This window comes from Gavialis gangeticus, unplaced genomic scaffold (genome assembly GCF_001723915.1).
Source record: "Gavialis gangeticus isolate Ggan-Ray unplaced genomic scaffold, GavGan_comp1, whole genome shotgun sequence".
NCBI classification, from domain to species: domain Eukaryota; kingdom Metazoa; phylum Chordata; order Crocodylia; family Gavialidae; genus Gavialis; species Gavialis gangeticus.
The window spans coordinates 62,169,967-62,185,505 of record NW_017729032.1 but is presented as its reverse complement, the minus strand read 5'-3'; the positions used below and the strand labels follow the sequence as shown (position 1 = coordinate 62,185,505).

The window sequence follows — 15,539 nt, the reverse complement described above, 5'->3', positions numbered from 1 at the left end:
GTGATGACAGGAACTGGGTGTTCTTGTCATGAGTCCTGGGATCCTCCAAAAATTTATATGCAGATAAGGTGCAGAGCAGTCTGGTCTGGCTCCACCTTGTGGGCTAGGGACAGACATTACACACACACTGGTTTATGTGATCAGAAACTGGTTTAAACCTGTAACAGAACATAAGTTCTGTGCACATAAACCAGTTTCAAAATGGCTGAAACTGGATTAAGATAAACCTGGCTGAATGTAGTATCAGACTTAACCGATTTGTGTCAACCTGGTTTATGCAATGTTGGCCTCAGACCCCTTCCTTATTTAAGTTAAACCAGAGTCCCCCAGTATCCGAGATGCTTTGCAGCCCTGGGCTGTGCTGTCTGCTTCAGAGAACAGGGCTAGCCTGCCCTTCTGCTCCCTAGCCAGAGCTTCGGGGGAGACTGCAGGCACAACAGGATCTGCCTGGATTCCCCCCGCCACTTGATGCTCAAGCAGGGATCCCCCTCCCTCTTTCCCATCTCCCACAGCATGGACCCCAGCCCCACAGACCCTAGGCATGTGATATGCTAGCTAATGCCAAGAGGTGTGTGTGTCTCCAATTTCACAGGGACAGGCTGACAGAACAGTGTCTGCTTAGGGTACTTTAGAGTTAATCAGCAGGCCAGCTGGTAATGTCCCTCCATTCCTTCCTTGGAAAAAGCTGTTTAAGAAGAGCTTGAACTAATGAGAGAAACTTTTCTTTTGTTGATGGGCTGATAAACATTGTTTAGACATTATGAAGAAGCAGGGAGAGGGAGATTGAAAAGCTCAGTATCATCAACAGATGCATGCACTGCACCTCCCACCCTTTGCCTCAGAGTGCTAGCTCGGGGCTGGGGTCTAGCAACACTCCCACCCCTTGAGCAGCAACCTGGGAAAAGCCCGGGACTCCACAGGCAAGGTGGGATTTAAATCCCTCCCTAATTGGAGCAACCTGCTGCAGCCCGGCCATGCCCCTCTGCAGGTCAGTACTGTGGAAGGGAAAGGAGGGCTGCTCTATCGCCCCCTGGCTTCTAGCCTGAGCCACTGCAGGCATGTGCAGCAGTCCAGAGGGAATGTCTTTTCAGTTGCATACTGATTCAATCTAGGCAGATTAGACTAACTTGCAAAGATTTAATCAATTTAGGCTCAGGGTTTTGAATGTCTCTCCCTACCCATGGAAGGCAAGGCCTCACTACTCATATACGACAGGCTGAGAGGGGGTGTCAGAGGGATTCTGGGTGAACTCTTTGGGGCCCCATTTGGGGATGTTTGCCAGACATTTAAGGCTCGTGAAAAAACAGGAATCATTGATAATGGGAAAGAAAGGCACAGCTCAGCTGTAGGAGTAAAGAGGAAGTTGAAATGTATGCATGAACGATGCATGCCCCCAGAGGCTGGGGGGTGCGGCATGGTGATCGCCTGCACGTGTTTTATAGTCACACTCAATGTTGCCTACATTTAGTCAACTTCATAATTGACTTCCATTGCTGAGCACTTGCTACTTTTGGCAGCAATTTAATGATAAACAATGTATTTAATGAGGTTTCTTTATGTGTGAATGTAAGATGAGGAGCGTTTTTTCCCATGCTGATTGAAGAGAGAAATCTTCTCTTGTGTTTGAGTAAATGCAGTATATTTTTTCTCCAAGCACTAGATGAAGTCACTACAGAATGCAAAGAGTTTAATAAGTAATTGCAAAAACCTAATATTGACTTTTTTATATATATCAGGTGAACTTTCTGTGGAAGATGTACACGATCCTTTCCTCGTTAGTGTTCATATTATCACAGATCCAGGTGAATCCAAGGTTCTCCAACAAGCCATTGATAAGTTGTTAGCCTGGATCCATCCAGACCTCCAGCTATTCCGAGTTTCAGAAAGACGGATTGCAAGGAAGCGCAGGAAGTCTAGCAAGGCTACTGTCTCTCAGCCAGCCCTTGCTGTCATCTTGTTTCTGCAGGAGGACTATGGAGAAGAACCAATTTTGCAGCTCCATGAAGCTTTTCAAAGACCACCATGGCATTATCACCATAGAGAACAAGTGCATGGCAAGTTCCTTCCATACTTACCATGCAGTCAGGACTTCTTCACTCTGGCCCAAGGGACCCCGCTGTGGGCCATCCGGCCGGTGCATTATGGGAAAGAAATTATCCGTTTCACCATATATTGCAGAAATGAGAACTTTGTTGACATGTTGAAGCTGTATGAATTAATCCTGAAAAGATCAGTGTGTCAGAAAAAGGCAGATTTCTGTGTCTTTACTGTCTATTCCAACATGGATATAGACATTCAATTCTCCTTAAAAAGACTCCCCAAAGGCCAGATTCCAACACTGACAGAGTCCGCAGTACTGGAGTTCCGAGTAAAAGATGTTGGACAGCTTGTTCCTCTCTTGCCGAATCCTTGTAGCCCCATCAGTGAAGGCAGGTGGCAAACAGAAGACCATGATGGGAATAAGATCCTTTTGCAGGTATGCTTTACCATCTTTAATTCAGTGTATGGTTGAACCTAAAAACAGCAAATGAAGAGTGAGACCTCTATCTCTGTGTCCACACTGCCAGAGAGCAAAATATGCTGCTCAAAAGGGAGCTTATAAATTCTTTGTACATGTCAACAAGTAAAAGGTAGGTAGAGCTGTAGGTAATACTATGATCCTTGGTTATTGATAATCTCTGAGACTGAGAAAGGGCAGCTGTAGAAAGGGGAAAGTTAGTTACCTGTCCAAATTGTGAATGGAGCAAATCTTTCAGTCTTTGACAACACAAATTATTTTCTTACGTAAGTGAGGTTGACAGACTGTACCTTAGTAAATGGTCTGGGAATATTTATCTCTTCTACAATATACTTATCAGATCTGGGAGAAAGATGAAAGGAGCAAAAAAAAAGAGCACCCAGCTGTATGTGCTTAAAGAAAGACTACATAGTGTTGACTAAAGAGGAACGGAAAACTCTCTAAAGACACCCATACAGTTTATCAAGCTGCTCAGATTCACAAAAAGTGCTAGTGAGTTAAATAGAATATCCAATAAGCACTCAAAAACTGTGTTCCTCAACAATATATATGCAATCATTTGAACAGAGGCATGAAGGCATTAAGGAATGGTCTCTGTTCATCCATGTGCATTAAATCCACAGCTTCAGTAATATGAAGGGTTTATTGCACTTTTATTCTTCTGCATAACTGAAATAGACAACCCCCTACTATGCTGGTAGGGAAGTAGCAATGCATGCCTCCCTGCACTGTCTACAAGGATGCCTCAGTGGCTTTTCACAAAAAGAAATCAAGTAGCTTCATGTAGTAACTTCTTGTGCAGACTTAAGGATCCATTTCCCAGTACTAATTTCTTGAACCACAAAGTTCTGTTTGGTTTCAAATGTGTAGTAATCTTCCAGTAAAAATAACACGTAACACCAAGATTTCTGTAATTTCTACGCATGGTATGCAAGAAGAGAAAAATCAGATAAAAATACAGCAATAGCTAAAGGAATACCAGACTGTGAGAGCATGAGAAAGCATGAGAAAGAAAGTACAAAAATTGATTAGAATGGTGTTTAATAGCATAGAGAAGTAGGGCCGGAAGGGACCTCCAGAGGTCATTTAGTCCAACCTCCGCAGTAGGCAACCTGGTTAGTAGAAGAATAGTCAGTTGTTCCAGCCAAGAAATTAGATGAGTTCATTAAAGCCAAGAGTCTGGGCAAAATGGAAGAACTAGAACTATTGGTGCAGAAGATGTAACTAGATATTATAAAACTAAAAGAAAAAATAAGTAGCATGGCAATCCTTAGCAGGACATAGCTGTTGAAGAGCATGCAAATAAGGATAGTGGTAGGGTAGCATTCTACGTTAATGAGGTGGAAGCTGGTCAAGAATCAAGTAGGGGATACATGGATAAAAACTGAATTTGTTTGGTTCAAAGTCATGTTGAGGAACTATGGTAAAAAAAGGTACTATTTTGCTAGCTGTATGGGTATACATGTAGACCCGTGACATTAGATTAGATATTAGATAGGGATTTCATCCCTATCTAAGGATGTTATTATTGAGATAACTAATACTGACACTTGTGCCACTTTAGGAGACTTTAATTTCCCAACTATAACTGGAGAAGAAATGCTACTAATAATAGTTAGTCCCAGTTATTCCTGGACATGATAGCAGAAAGATTTCTTTAACAGATAGTTACTGAACCAAGAAAAGGTGACAGCAATTTAGTGTTGACTCTGATAAGTAATAAGGGCATTATAGAAGAGTCGGGTATAGAAAATAGCTTTAGTTTGAGTGAGTGCAAGGTGATTCAGTCAAATTAAATGGAAAGCTGAAGAAAATCAAGTCTGTAGCCTAGGTTTTGCATTTCTAAGGAGCAACTGTTGAGAAAATATGGGAACTAGTTAGTGAAGACAGCTAAATTGAAAAGCTGAAGCACTTCACTGTGTGGAGGAGGCATAACATTTCTTTGAGTCAGAAGTGCAAAAACCATCTGAAATTTGTATCTTAAGCAAGGGAAAACAACTTGAAGAGAAGGATGGATGACTGGAATGGAGAGCCTGCCATATGAGTGAAGACCAGAAGGGCTTGATCTGTTTATGAATGAAGGCAGAGAGGGGATTTGATTACTGTCTGTAAATACATCGAGAGCACAAGGCACATGGCAAGGCCAAAAGCATGTTTATGTTAGGAGACAACACTGACAAAAGAACAAGAGGGTATGAAGTAGCCATGAATAAATGTATTCTGGAACAGGCTTCAGATGGGAATGGGAGGGGCAAAATACCCAACTAGGATTATCATAGAGCTTGATTACTTTATGAAAGGATTTATTTGACATGGCTGACTGCAGTAGCAGGGGACTGCATTTCTTGACCTGGAAGATATCTTCCAGTTTCATGTTCTTGTGACAGTCATGGGTGGGGGAGGGGATTGTAAAACACTTTGGCTGCCTTCAGACATGCAGGCACACATGCTTTGTAGTGCCACAAACTTCTTTGCAGTGCTTCAGATCACACGCCTGGGATGTTAAAACATGCTCCACACTGTAAATATGCAGTGCAGGGGCAAAATTTGCTACTGGGATTTCCTGGTAGGAAAAAAAAAAAGATGCTGAGAAAAAAAGCAGCATGGCACATGCTACAATAGTGTGTTCCAAAACAAACAGAGACTTGGTCCTCCAGGGAGATGCTCTGGCTGCTGGCTAGAGCATCTCTACTATTTCACTTGTGCTCCAGCATGCCAGGAGCCAGGAGGAGCAGGGAAAGGGCAGTTTGCTTGATGCAGGACAATTTGTCCCTACCAAAGCGCATGTACACCGGCGTATGCTGCGGCACAAATTTGTACCACTACTATTTGTGCCACTGTAAATGCATGCCCCTGCACATCTGGATGTGGCCTCTCTTGCTATCGCTACAGCATCAGTAATGAATTTTACCTTTCATCAGAATCACAGCACAGTAATATTTTGTGGTTTGTATCTATTAATAAACAGAATATTTTGATTTGATGCATATGCAAAACAATCATCTCTACACGCACAAAGTTATCATTGATATCTCATAATAAAGGATACCTCTCTTAGTAACAAACAACTGGTGTTTAATATGCCTGGGATTTTAATATTCTTTAGTGATTAGCTTAACAAGATGTGACCTGTATGTATTTCCTAGGATACTTACAGGGTCTGGGACACTTGCCAACCACTCAGATTGCTCCATGTTCTTAACACATGTTGCAAATGCAATTATCAAGGAGCTCAGAGAAGATGGAAGCAAGGGAAAAAAATATTAGTGGACAAGACTGGGTTTTATTACCACAGACACTAATTCTTTGTTTGCAAATAGAACAGCCCTAAAAATAAATTGTTTTGTCACAGTATCTTTCTTTGGTCTGCTTGCCCTAATTAACTCCAAGGGCCTCATCTTATTCTAGCTGAAATAAAGGAGAGAACTGCTGTTGGCTTTAGTAGGAGTGAGGTTAAGCTTATGATCAGTATTGCTTCTGACATGATTTTGATGTGTTGAGCTATAATTTACATGTAGTTCAATAAATAACTGTTAAGCATGCCAATGGGATTCCCAAAAGTAGACCTGGGAGTGCAGCTGTGTTCCATCTGCAATATATGAATTCATTCTGCATACTCCTGATAAATGCTGGCAGCGCAAAATTTTTGAAGACAAGAACTAGTATTAGAGCTACTGACCTAAATGAATATCATCAGATAAAAAAGGACCTAAATCTTGCACAGGACATCTGATTTTTATAGCTAGTAAAACGCATGCCATTATCTATGAATCCTCCTGTTTATCCCTCTCCTACATGAGCCATGAGAAGAACAGAACTGCCTACTTGGCATTCGGCTTGTTCATACCACTTGCAGCTCTGTGTGAAGTCAGTGGCTGTAATCAAATCTCATGCTTCAGGTGGTTGTATACAGGAGTCAGGAAGGATTTTTACATGTGTTTACACAGGCCACTGATTTCAGCTGAGGTATCTGGGTTCTCCTGTAAGCCACTAATGTATAACAAGATAAATATCTGTTTTAAAGAAGTAGATATTTTCTTTCCCTACACAAAACATTAAATACATTCTAACTATGAACACTCCTTGTCCACATCTAGACAAGCATGGTCATGCGATATGTGGCACCACAGACACATCTGCAATGCCACGTACTGCACGTTCAGTTGCTCTCTGCGCTGCAAGGGAGCAGTGCAGGGGTTTTTTTAATGTCTGCATATCCAGGAGTCAAAAAAACCTGCGGTGGGAGGGAAAAAAAGCAGAGTGGCGCACACAGGAGCAGCCTTTGCTGCCAGCCAGGCTCTGTACAGCAGGATCGCTGCTGCTGCAGCCCCAGGAGACCCCCGAAACCCCAGGTAAGGCTGCTGGGGCCAACCAGCCTTCCTTACCCCACCTGGGGTAACTTGCCATGCATCAGAGAGTGTGTGGCATGGACGTTCCCCGGGGACAAGTAGTAGCAGCACAAGGTGTCCCACTGCTTGTTGTCCCCAGGGAAACAAACATCCACGCACGTGTGGACATGGCCCTGGAGTCTTCTCATCAGGGAAAGAGGTCCAAATAATGATATAAATACTGTAAATGGCTCTAACATTCACCAACAGTTATTTCCTTCCTTTTGTACTGTTTGTCTTCCAAGTCCTCCACAAATTTCTCTTGTAATATATAAAAGTTGTAATTCCCTATGGATCTACAGAGACTGCAGTAAGCAGGTTTTTTAAAAGATTCTGTTTTATCAGAAAGCTAATATGTTTCATCAGCAGCTGTTTTATTATGCGTATTCAGGCAAATGATTAGATGGCTTAACAGATAGTTCGCTCCCTATTTTGAAATTTAAATCAAAATCAACTTTTTTGTCCTAGAAGCTGAACAAGTGGTGTATCAATTTGTACACAGAGTCTTTGTTCTGTCAGATGGCTGGTCCTTTTCCAGCATAGACAGAGCTTTTGTTTCTGACAGAGGAAACACAGCTATACCAGGCAGTGCTTTGTCAGTTTGTAGTGAAGTAATGGGCATTGCAAAAAAAAAAAAGCCACCTATAGGGAGACTGAAGAGAAAAAAAAAAAGGTTCAGATGATAAAATTTTGCTTCCAAAGACAGACAAAAGATTTGCCCTAAATGGAGACAGAAAGTTGTAAACCTAAAGGGAACATCTGACATACCCAAAGCTCTTACTTTCACTGTGTTCAGCACTCTTAGAGTCAGAATAACAGAAAAAGTCCAGTCTCTCTTGCTTCTTTCGTATGTTTCATTATTATGACCAATAACATTTGAGCCGGGCTTCCAATACATGTTCAAGAGTATTTAAATGATACAAGAGTATTGAAATTATAAAGGCAAAAAGGAATGGTAACTTGAGTAGACAGCAGACTGCCTCTCTCTGTGTCAACAGCAGTAGGCTAGAGTTGAAGGGGCAGAGTTTAGTAGACCCGGCATAGGGCTGGGAACCAGTTTACCCAAGTTTTCAACCTGGCTAACAAATTGATTCCTTCTCTGATCTCTAGAAATTACAGAACATAGAGCTACACAAGTTCTTATTAGACCCGGTAATCCAACTCTCTACCAATGCAGGATTATCCTTTAATCTACATTTACTAGCATTTTATCCAGTCCAGTTTTAAAAATATGCCAAGACCTAGAGTTTCAAGTTCTTCACTTGGGAAATTATTGTACTGTGCTGACTGGCAGATTTTCCACGAGGGTGGTTTTAAGGGTTAAATCTTTAAAAGGCTTCGCAAATTGTTGCAGGAAATCTTGCATTTGCAGTCACCTATTTTTGCCTATAATATTAACAAAGGCATTTGAAAGTTCAGTTTATAAAGTGTAGATGCCATATAGATACCCATGCTAGCTCCATGTGTGCTAGTGTAACAGCTTGCACCTTCCTCAGATTCCAGGTGCATTGCTGCCTGCAATCCAGGCCTCCATTTTAGCCAGCCCTTCTCCTCAGCTGTCTTTGCTAATCTCCCCTGGCACATTTTGATATTACTCCATGTGCAGGCAGCTGAAGAGAAGGAGTATTTAGTTGACAAGTTTGTGGCTTTGCTGGGCTCTCTGGTACTCTTAGCTTTGCTTTCCTTTAATTCCAGTAAGTCCCCTGGGTTCTTCTTCCCATGCTAGTCTTTTCCTTTCGAAGCTTATGTCTCTTTCAGAACAGGCTCAGGACACCTTTGGACTCCTTTATGGCCTGTCAGACCTCCCTTTATTTTCCCCAGGCTTAGTCCAGTCATTTATTTTGGGTCTTTTCTCTTCCTGCTCCAACCATCACTCCTGCCTTCTTCACAGCCAGAGCTCTTCTGCCTACTTGCTTCTGGGGCCCTTTCTATATACAGCTGTTACAGAAGTGACCTCCTATGCAGCATAGGCTGTGTCTGCCACTTTAAGGGCTTGAGCAGGCTGCAGATCAGCCTGCAGGTGGGAACAGACCCAGTCAGGAGGGTCACATGGCACCCAGGAGGCTGCCTGATTGGTGTAGGGCTCAGCAGTCAGGGTATAAGATAGGCCCTGAGAGCAGAGCTGGGGAGTTGCAACCGGGGAGCCAAAGGGTGAACATCTCCTGGCTGGAGTACTTCTGCTCTCAGAACATCTGGAGGTCAGGGTAGGAACTGGGGGGTGGAGGAGGTTCCTGGGGCCCCAGTGTGGGGTCCAGAGCCTTGAGAAAGGGGCTGAGTGCCTGTGACCGGCTGAGAGGAGAGCTCAGGACAAGCCCAGAGAGGAGCTGTATGTACAGGGGCTTTGTGAGAGATCAGGAAGGTTTGAAGACTGGTCCTGGGGCATGACCTGAAACTACACCTGGCTGGGGTTGGATGGTGTGGTGGGGCTACCTACTGCAGGGCATTCTCCAGGAAATGCCATACCAGTGCCTCCCCAGAAAAAAGCGAGTATGAGGTGGGGGAAAGCCTCAGCCCCATCTGCCTTGCAGGTGACCCTGTGGAGGGAAAAGGCCAGACAGAAAAGCACACCACAATGCAAGGGCAGCATGTGGAGAGGCCTGAGAAGACAGACCACTTTCGGAGAGAGGGCTAGCTGCTCAAGAACCTAGCCATAAAACCCTCAACTGGTCAATGCTGGGGCCAGGACCAGGACAGCTGAAGGGCAAAAGCACCCACAAAAAGGGATGGCCAGAGCCAGTTGCCTTGAGTCCCAACTGGCTTAGAGGCAAGGCCAGGGCCTGCAAGGCTTAAGGTCCCAGAGGGGGCCACTGCCAACAGGGAAAGGAGTTTGCAGCCCCAAATGATGGCAGAGGGTAGGCCGCCTGAGTAGGAGGGATCCAGGTCAGGGTCCGAATGTTGCACAGGAATATAGTGTGGCCCAGTGTGGGGCTGAAGCCATATAGTGATGCCATCTGTGAGGCATGGGACATAGTGTAGGAGCAGTACGGAACTGTGTATTATGCCCTTGGCATCAGGACACTAAATGGGCAGCCTCCCACCTAGGAACAACTATGTAACTTGGTTCCATCAAAGCTGTGGCAGGAAAGTCAGGTGGGTGGACTGCCCTAGACAGGTGGGCAGGCCAATGCTTGGACCGGCTTCAAGAGAGCCCCGTCACACCTCCAGCCTGTCTGATTCCTCCTTCCAGGGCCCTGTCCCTTCTTCCCTGTAATGGGCATTGAAGGGGTCCCATTACAGCAAGCTCTAGAACAGAGTCAGGCAATTATTTCAGGCAGAGGGCCGCTTACTGAGTTTTGGCAAGCCATCAAGGCCTGCAGGACAGGCAGCCAGGGGCAGATAAATATTAATTTTCTAAATTTTTTAGGGGCCTTGTGGGCTGGATATCATGGCCTGGCGGGCCACATTTTGCCCACCCCTGCTCTAGAACTAGGAGTAGTGCTGTATCCAGACTACATATAGCACTGCTGAGAAACAGGGCTTGTTAGTCCAGGCTTGGGACCATGAAGATGCAGCTACACTGTTTCCAGTTCCAGAGTCAGCATGTGCAGAGCCAGACCAGGTACCAGTCTCTCTATGCAGTGCTTCCCTGTGCCATGTTGACTCTGATACATGAGCTAGCAAGTTAACAGGTCTCTCAGGATCTCTCTGCATAGCTTTCCATTGTGCTGTATAAACATATTCCCAATACCGGAGTACAGCTACTTTTAAAAATGAGTAGAGATGTGAAGTAAGTGTTTTTCAGACAGTGACCCTAAGAAGCAGAGTGTTTCAGACTAATGATATAAAGGCAAGCTTCTTCATGAAAGCAGTGCTATTAGTGTCCTGATACCACAACTGAGGTTGGAAGGCTGGGGAGAAAGGAGAAGTTGATAGACATGAAGATTTTGTTCCTAGACAAGATGAAACAGATGATGACTTGGATGGAGGTGCAGGGTCAGAAAGAAGAATGGAAGGTGAGGCAATTTTCAGAGAAACTGAGAAAATAAAGTTGCTGGGCTCTAAACAGTGATCAAAATGTAGCTTTCAAAAGAGAACATGGCAATTTTCTCAACATCCTCAGTGAAGAAATGGAGAAAGAATAATAACAGTGTTTACCACTTCAATGGAATTTTTCACTTTCAGCTTTCTTTACTAAAGGAAGTACCACTGGAAATGTAGAGTATGGGTGATTCTAACAACAATGTAATTGCAATATGAGACATCCCATGCCTGCTGAACTTGTAGAATTTCAGTCATTGGTTTCTTCCAGATGTATTTTGTCTTTTAAGTAAAACCTATTAGTATCTTAAAAATCAGAACTGCAACGAACTCTGATTTGTGTTAATAAAGAATGTGGTGAGATGGAATAGCACCAGCTGTTCTAATCCTACCAGTTTTTTGATCCATGCTTCTACACGCACATTGCAGGGATTTTTACCTCCCTTGGCTTTTGTTTTTTTCACATACTAGTAAATGGCCAAGTAATCAATTGTTCTTTCACTGAATGTCAGATGAGACGTACCCAAAAGTAAACAGCTAGGTTGAGTTCAGTTAGAAAAAAACCAAGGTGCCTCCGCAAGGTTTTTTTGAGCTCAGGGTTTGAAGCTTCCTATATGGTACTATAGCTTTTAAAAATATCACCTAGAAAACTCTCAGAATGCACCAGAAAACTTTGCTATCACCATAATACCATACAATTTCCCTTGTCCTCTAAGAAGTGTGTGCCTTTTTTAGGGACACGATCATTTGATAGATGTCACTTTACAAGGCAGAAGAAGTTTTAAGGCTCCACTACGATTAATCTTTGTTTTTTCCCAATGATCCTTTATAAATATTTGGGATTTGGGCACTGTGCTTTCTCTCTATTGTTAAAGTGAAGTGTTAATGTGAATGCAGTAAGTGACCATCTGTATATAGTTACATGCAGCAAAATCGTCAGACTGCCAGCTCTATGTTAATGTCATCTTTCCTTTTCCTTTTTTTTTTTAATCTCTTGCAGCAAACGTGCACTTGCTATACAAAGTCTACTAAGCAGAACAAACTTCAGTACCCATCTTCATCAAGGGACTCCCACTTCACTCCTTCACCAACCTTCATACCTCACAGTCCCAGGCCTGCTGCTGACCAAAATAATGAGCATCCCCAGAGAGCTGGTCAAAACAAGCCACATCATGCAAATGGTCTTGGGGCCTCCCAGCAGGACCTGAAAAATGGTGACCAAGGAGACTTCACCCAAATCTCCAATAATGCCTCCAGCAGCTCATGGTCATTTCAGCGAAGCAAGTCTCTCTTCTGCCTGCCGACAGTGAGCTCCTCTCCAGGCTCAGATTTTCTTCGCTTCAGTGAACCAGCCCAGATTTTACGTACCGGGTCACCTGCAAATAAATTAAAAACATGGAGGTGCAGCCCCAAACTTAATATAGATGACCTGGAAGGGGTGCAGGAGACTGATGTGGACACAGGGATGAAGCTGTCCTTTTCAGATCTGTCCGTGGTCTCTGCATACTCAGCCCTTAATGGATTTTGCAGTGATTTGGAAGCTTCTCTTCCCTCCCAAAGGCGAAGGGTCAGCAAGTCCAAACAGGTGCTCTCCAAAGGAAGGCCACTCTCATTCATGTGCAATACCCTGGAGTTTTCTGGTGGTTCACTTCCTTCTCTTTCTGAGTGGTCTTCCGGCTCCTTCATGTCACATCCAGAATCCCCCTTAGCATCTCACTTCCAGCTCAAACAGTCACTGAGAACAACCCCTTGTTCTCTGAATGGCAATAAACCACCTGGAGGTATGCAGCCAGGTCCTCCAGCTAATGAAGAAGAATTCTACATCTGAGCCATCTCTGTACTACACCCTTCATTGTAAATACATGCAGTGCACTTCTGCCTTCTGAGCAAGCTAGGCAGCTAAGAAACGTCCTTGCTCATTGCAGAGGGGAAGGTATTACACCAAAGTGTGCTAAATATCGGAAAGGGTGTCCACACAGCACGGTGATGGGTGCCTCAGAAACATGCATAATAATACAGGGTAAGATTATGCCCACCAGATTCATACTGATAGGATAGTCTGTCTGCATTTAGTTCTTCCCATGGTCAGGCTGATGAGGGGTTTTGTCACTGATCTTTAGCCTGTGGTAAAGGCAGTGCTAAGAGTGTAATCCATCTTCCCCCAGCAAGCAGCTGGAAAGACGCTGAAAAGAAAATGCAGCTAAGAGCTGCAGTAACTTCTCTGAGAAGTACTCTGCTTGTAGAGAGCCTGATTTCCCTTTTTCCAAGAGGCTCCAGAATCAGCTAGGCAGACTAGTAGAGTAGCTCCAGTGGAGTCAGACAAAGTGGTTGAGGGCCATGCAGCTCGGGCCACCTCCTTGGTCTCTGGGAACTTGCAGATTTGGAGAGAAGCCACTTATCCATACCCTCAGGAAGAAGGAACAGACCACATGCCCACCCTAGAGGAGTCAGACTAAGGGGAATCTGGGGTAGCTCTTCTCCGCATCTTCCCCAAAGTGCATCCCATTGGTTTTTTTTTGATGGGAGCAGAATGGATTGTTAGGATTGATTGTTAGGACTGGCAAAGCAGCTCCCTATTTTGGGGATCTGTTATTATTTTAGAGGTAAAAATCCATTTCATACAGAAGCTTAGCATGCCTGGTCCTAGCTCAAGAGCATTTGTGTCTGTGTAAAACACATTTCTAGCCAGACTTGTATTTTTAATTTATCCAAAGGGGAAAATGCATAGAGTTTTACTGGTTTGGGCTTTCTGGGCTTTCAAGTTAAAATATTGGCAAGCTATTCTGGTCTAATTATTTTTGGTATTTAAGGAAAAAATGTAACTGTATCAAGCATTTCAAATTGCATCACATGTCCTGAAGATGTCTTCCTGTGTTACAGTACTGGAACTGGCTACTGCCCTGACCTAGCCAGTAAGAGAACTTAGGTTAAGGTAGTGCATATATATGTATATCTACATTTAATCCATAGACAAGAACAGTTACGTACAGCTGCAAAGTCACACCTCTGATAAAGCAAGTACATCAGCATTAAAGAAGAAAAACTAAGCACCTGATATTACTCAGAAGAATATCCAGTTTTCAAAGCAAACAGCCTAAATAAAAAGTTATGCAAGAAGACTGGAATAATCTCCTAAACTACATTCTGGTCCCCACAGTAAATACACAGTTTATAACTTCCCACAAACCATATTTTAAAAAAATCCATCCCCATATAGGCTGAGTGAATTAAATCCAAATTTAGTTATTATATATCAATTAAAGTCATTCCCCAAATCCATGAAAGACCTGGAATTCATGGGCAGGGCTGGATGAGGGATCAGACAATTTAAGTCACTGTCCCTTGTTCATGCTGGTCAATCTTTTTTTGTCTCCCCCCACATTGACAGGGAGTGGCACCTCAGCCTTACCTACAAGTTTCCTTCCCATTGTCAGAAATGTGGAATACAAACTGTTTAATCCTCATTTTTTAAATTATCTATATTCTAGATGCAGACACGCAATTGGGAATATCAGCATTTTTTTCACAGAGTAATTCAGGTTCACTTTTAGACTTAGTGAACTGCCCTGTTCAGAGATGGTTGGAAGTGGAAATAGCAGGAATGAGGGATGTGACATGGTATTCATATATGCACCACTTCTGGGCCTGCTCCAAATTCTCTAAGTCCATAAGAGTCTTTCTGTTGACTTCAGAAGGCTACAGGTAAGAGTAGTGCTACAAGCTTAATTCTCCACTGTCATCGTTACTGTACAGGGCCATTTACACCTGGGCAAACCACGTATAAAACACCAGCAGCTGACAGTGATAGCAGTTTATGGCCACTTCACAGATGCCAATGCAAGGTACAATGTAGAGAAGAATTAGTTCCCGTAGGTGTGAATCCATGCTTCAACTCTGCTCTGTGTATCAGTGCAAGGCTAAATGATGAAATAGGACCATGTATCCATTGGTCAAATGAGTTGGCTCAAACCAGTCAAAAAGTTCTAGCATTCCTTATTTGGGGGGAAATTATCTCTTCTAAATTATTTTTAATAATACTAATAAAAATTGATCCATACATAGAATCAAAAAATTCTCTCAAAACCAGCTTCGGTTGACATGTTTGTTATTTCCTGAAACCATGCCAACATTCAGACTCCTGAATGTGGCTTATGCTGCTAACGGAGAAGACATTGAAAATCCTGTTAATCTACAGTGTGCCTTATGACTGGAATTCAGGAGATCTGAGTGCAATGCCATGACACTGTAGAAACCATTGATGATGATGGGAGGCTGTAAGATAAGCACAAGAAAGGTCCTCATTAAGCAGCAACTGCTAGGCTCAAATGTGCAAACCCACACGTGGGAATATCCAAGTTCCAGTCTGTACCACACAAACCATAACAGGAATGAAGCCAAATTAATTTCAACAGGCTCAGAACTGATATTGCCTCCAGTGGGTTTTTCTCTCTCTCTCTCCAAGTACTCCAATGCTGTTTACTCCTGTTTAACTAGAAATTCATGTTTTAATGATTTAATTTCTGTATGAATAATTCATGGTGCTTGTAACCAAATTTGCAGTGGCAAAACGTCTCACTGTCAGCGATAACAATAATATTGTACTGACACCTTTTTTGCTGTAAAAGTAAAAGCCAGCTTTGAAGAGTGAACTGATG

At 43.2% G+C, this 15,539-nt stretch overlaps 1 protein-coding gene across 2 annotated transcripts in view; it reads left to right on the top strand.

Annotated features, from left to right (window-relative positions):
- FAM124A (family with sequence similarity 124 member A) overlaps window positions 1-14,700 on the top strand; it is a 97,602-nt gene extending 82,902 nt beyond the window's left edge. For both annotated transcript variants that reach the window (XM_019525390.1, XM_019525391.1), the window contains exons 3-4: window positions 1,737-2,476; window positions 11,885-14,700. In XM_019525390.1, the coding sequence (XP_019380935.1) occupies window positions 1,737-2,476; window positions 11,885-12,712 (1,568 nt within the window). In that variant the 3' untranslated portion in view covers window positions 12,713-14,700. The remainder of the gene's footprint in view (window positions 1-1,736; window positions 2,477-11,884) is intronic.
- The last annotated feature ends 839 nt before the right edge of the window (window positions 14,701-15,539 follow it).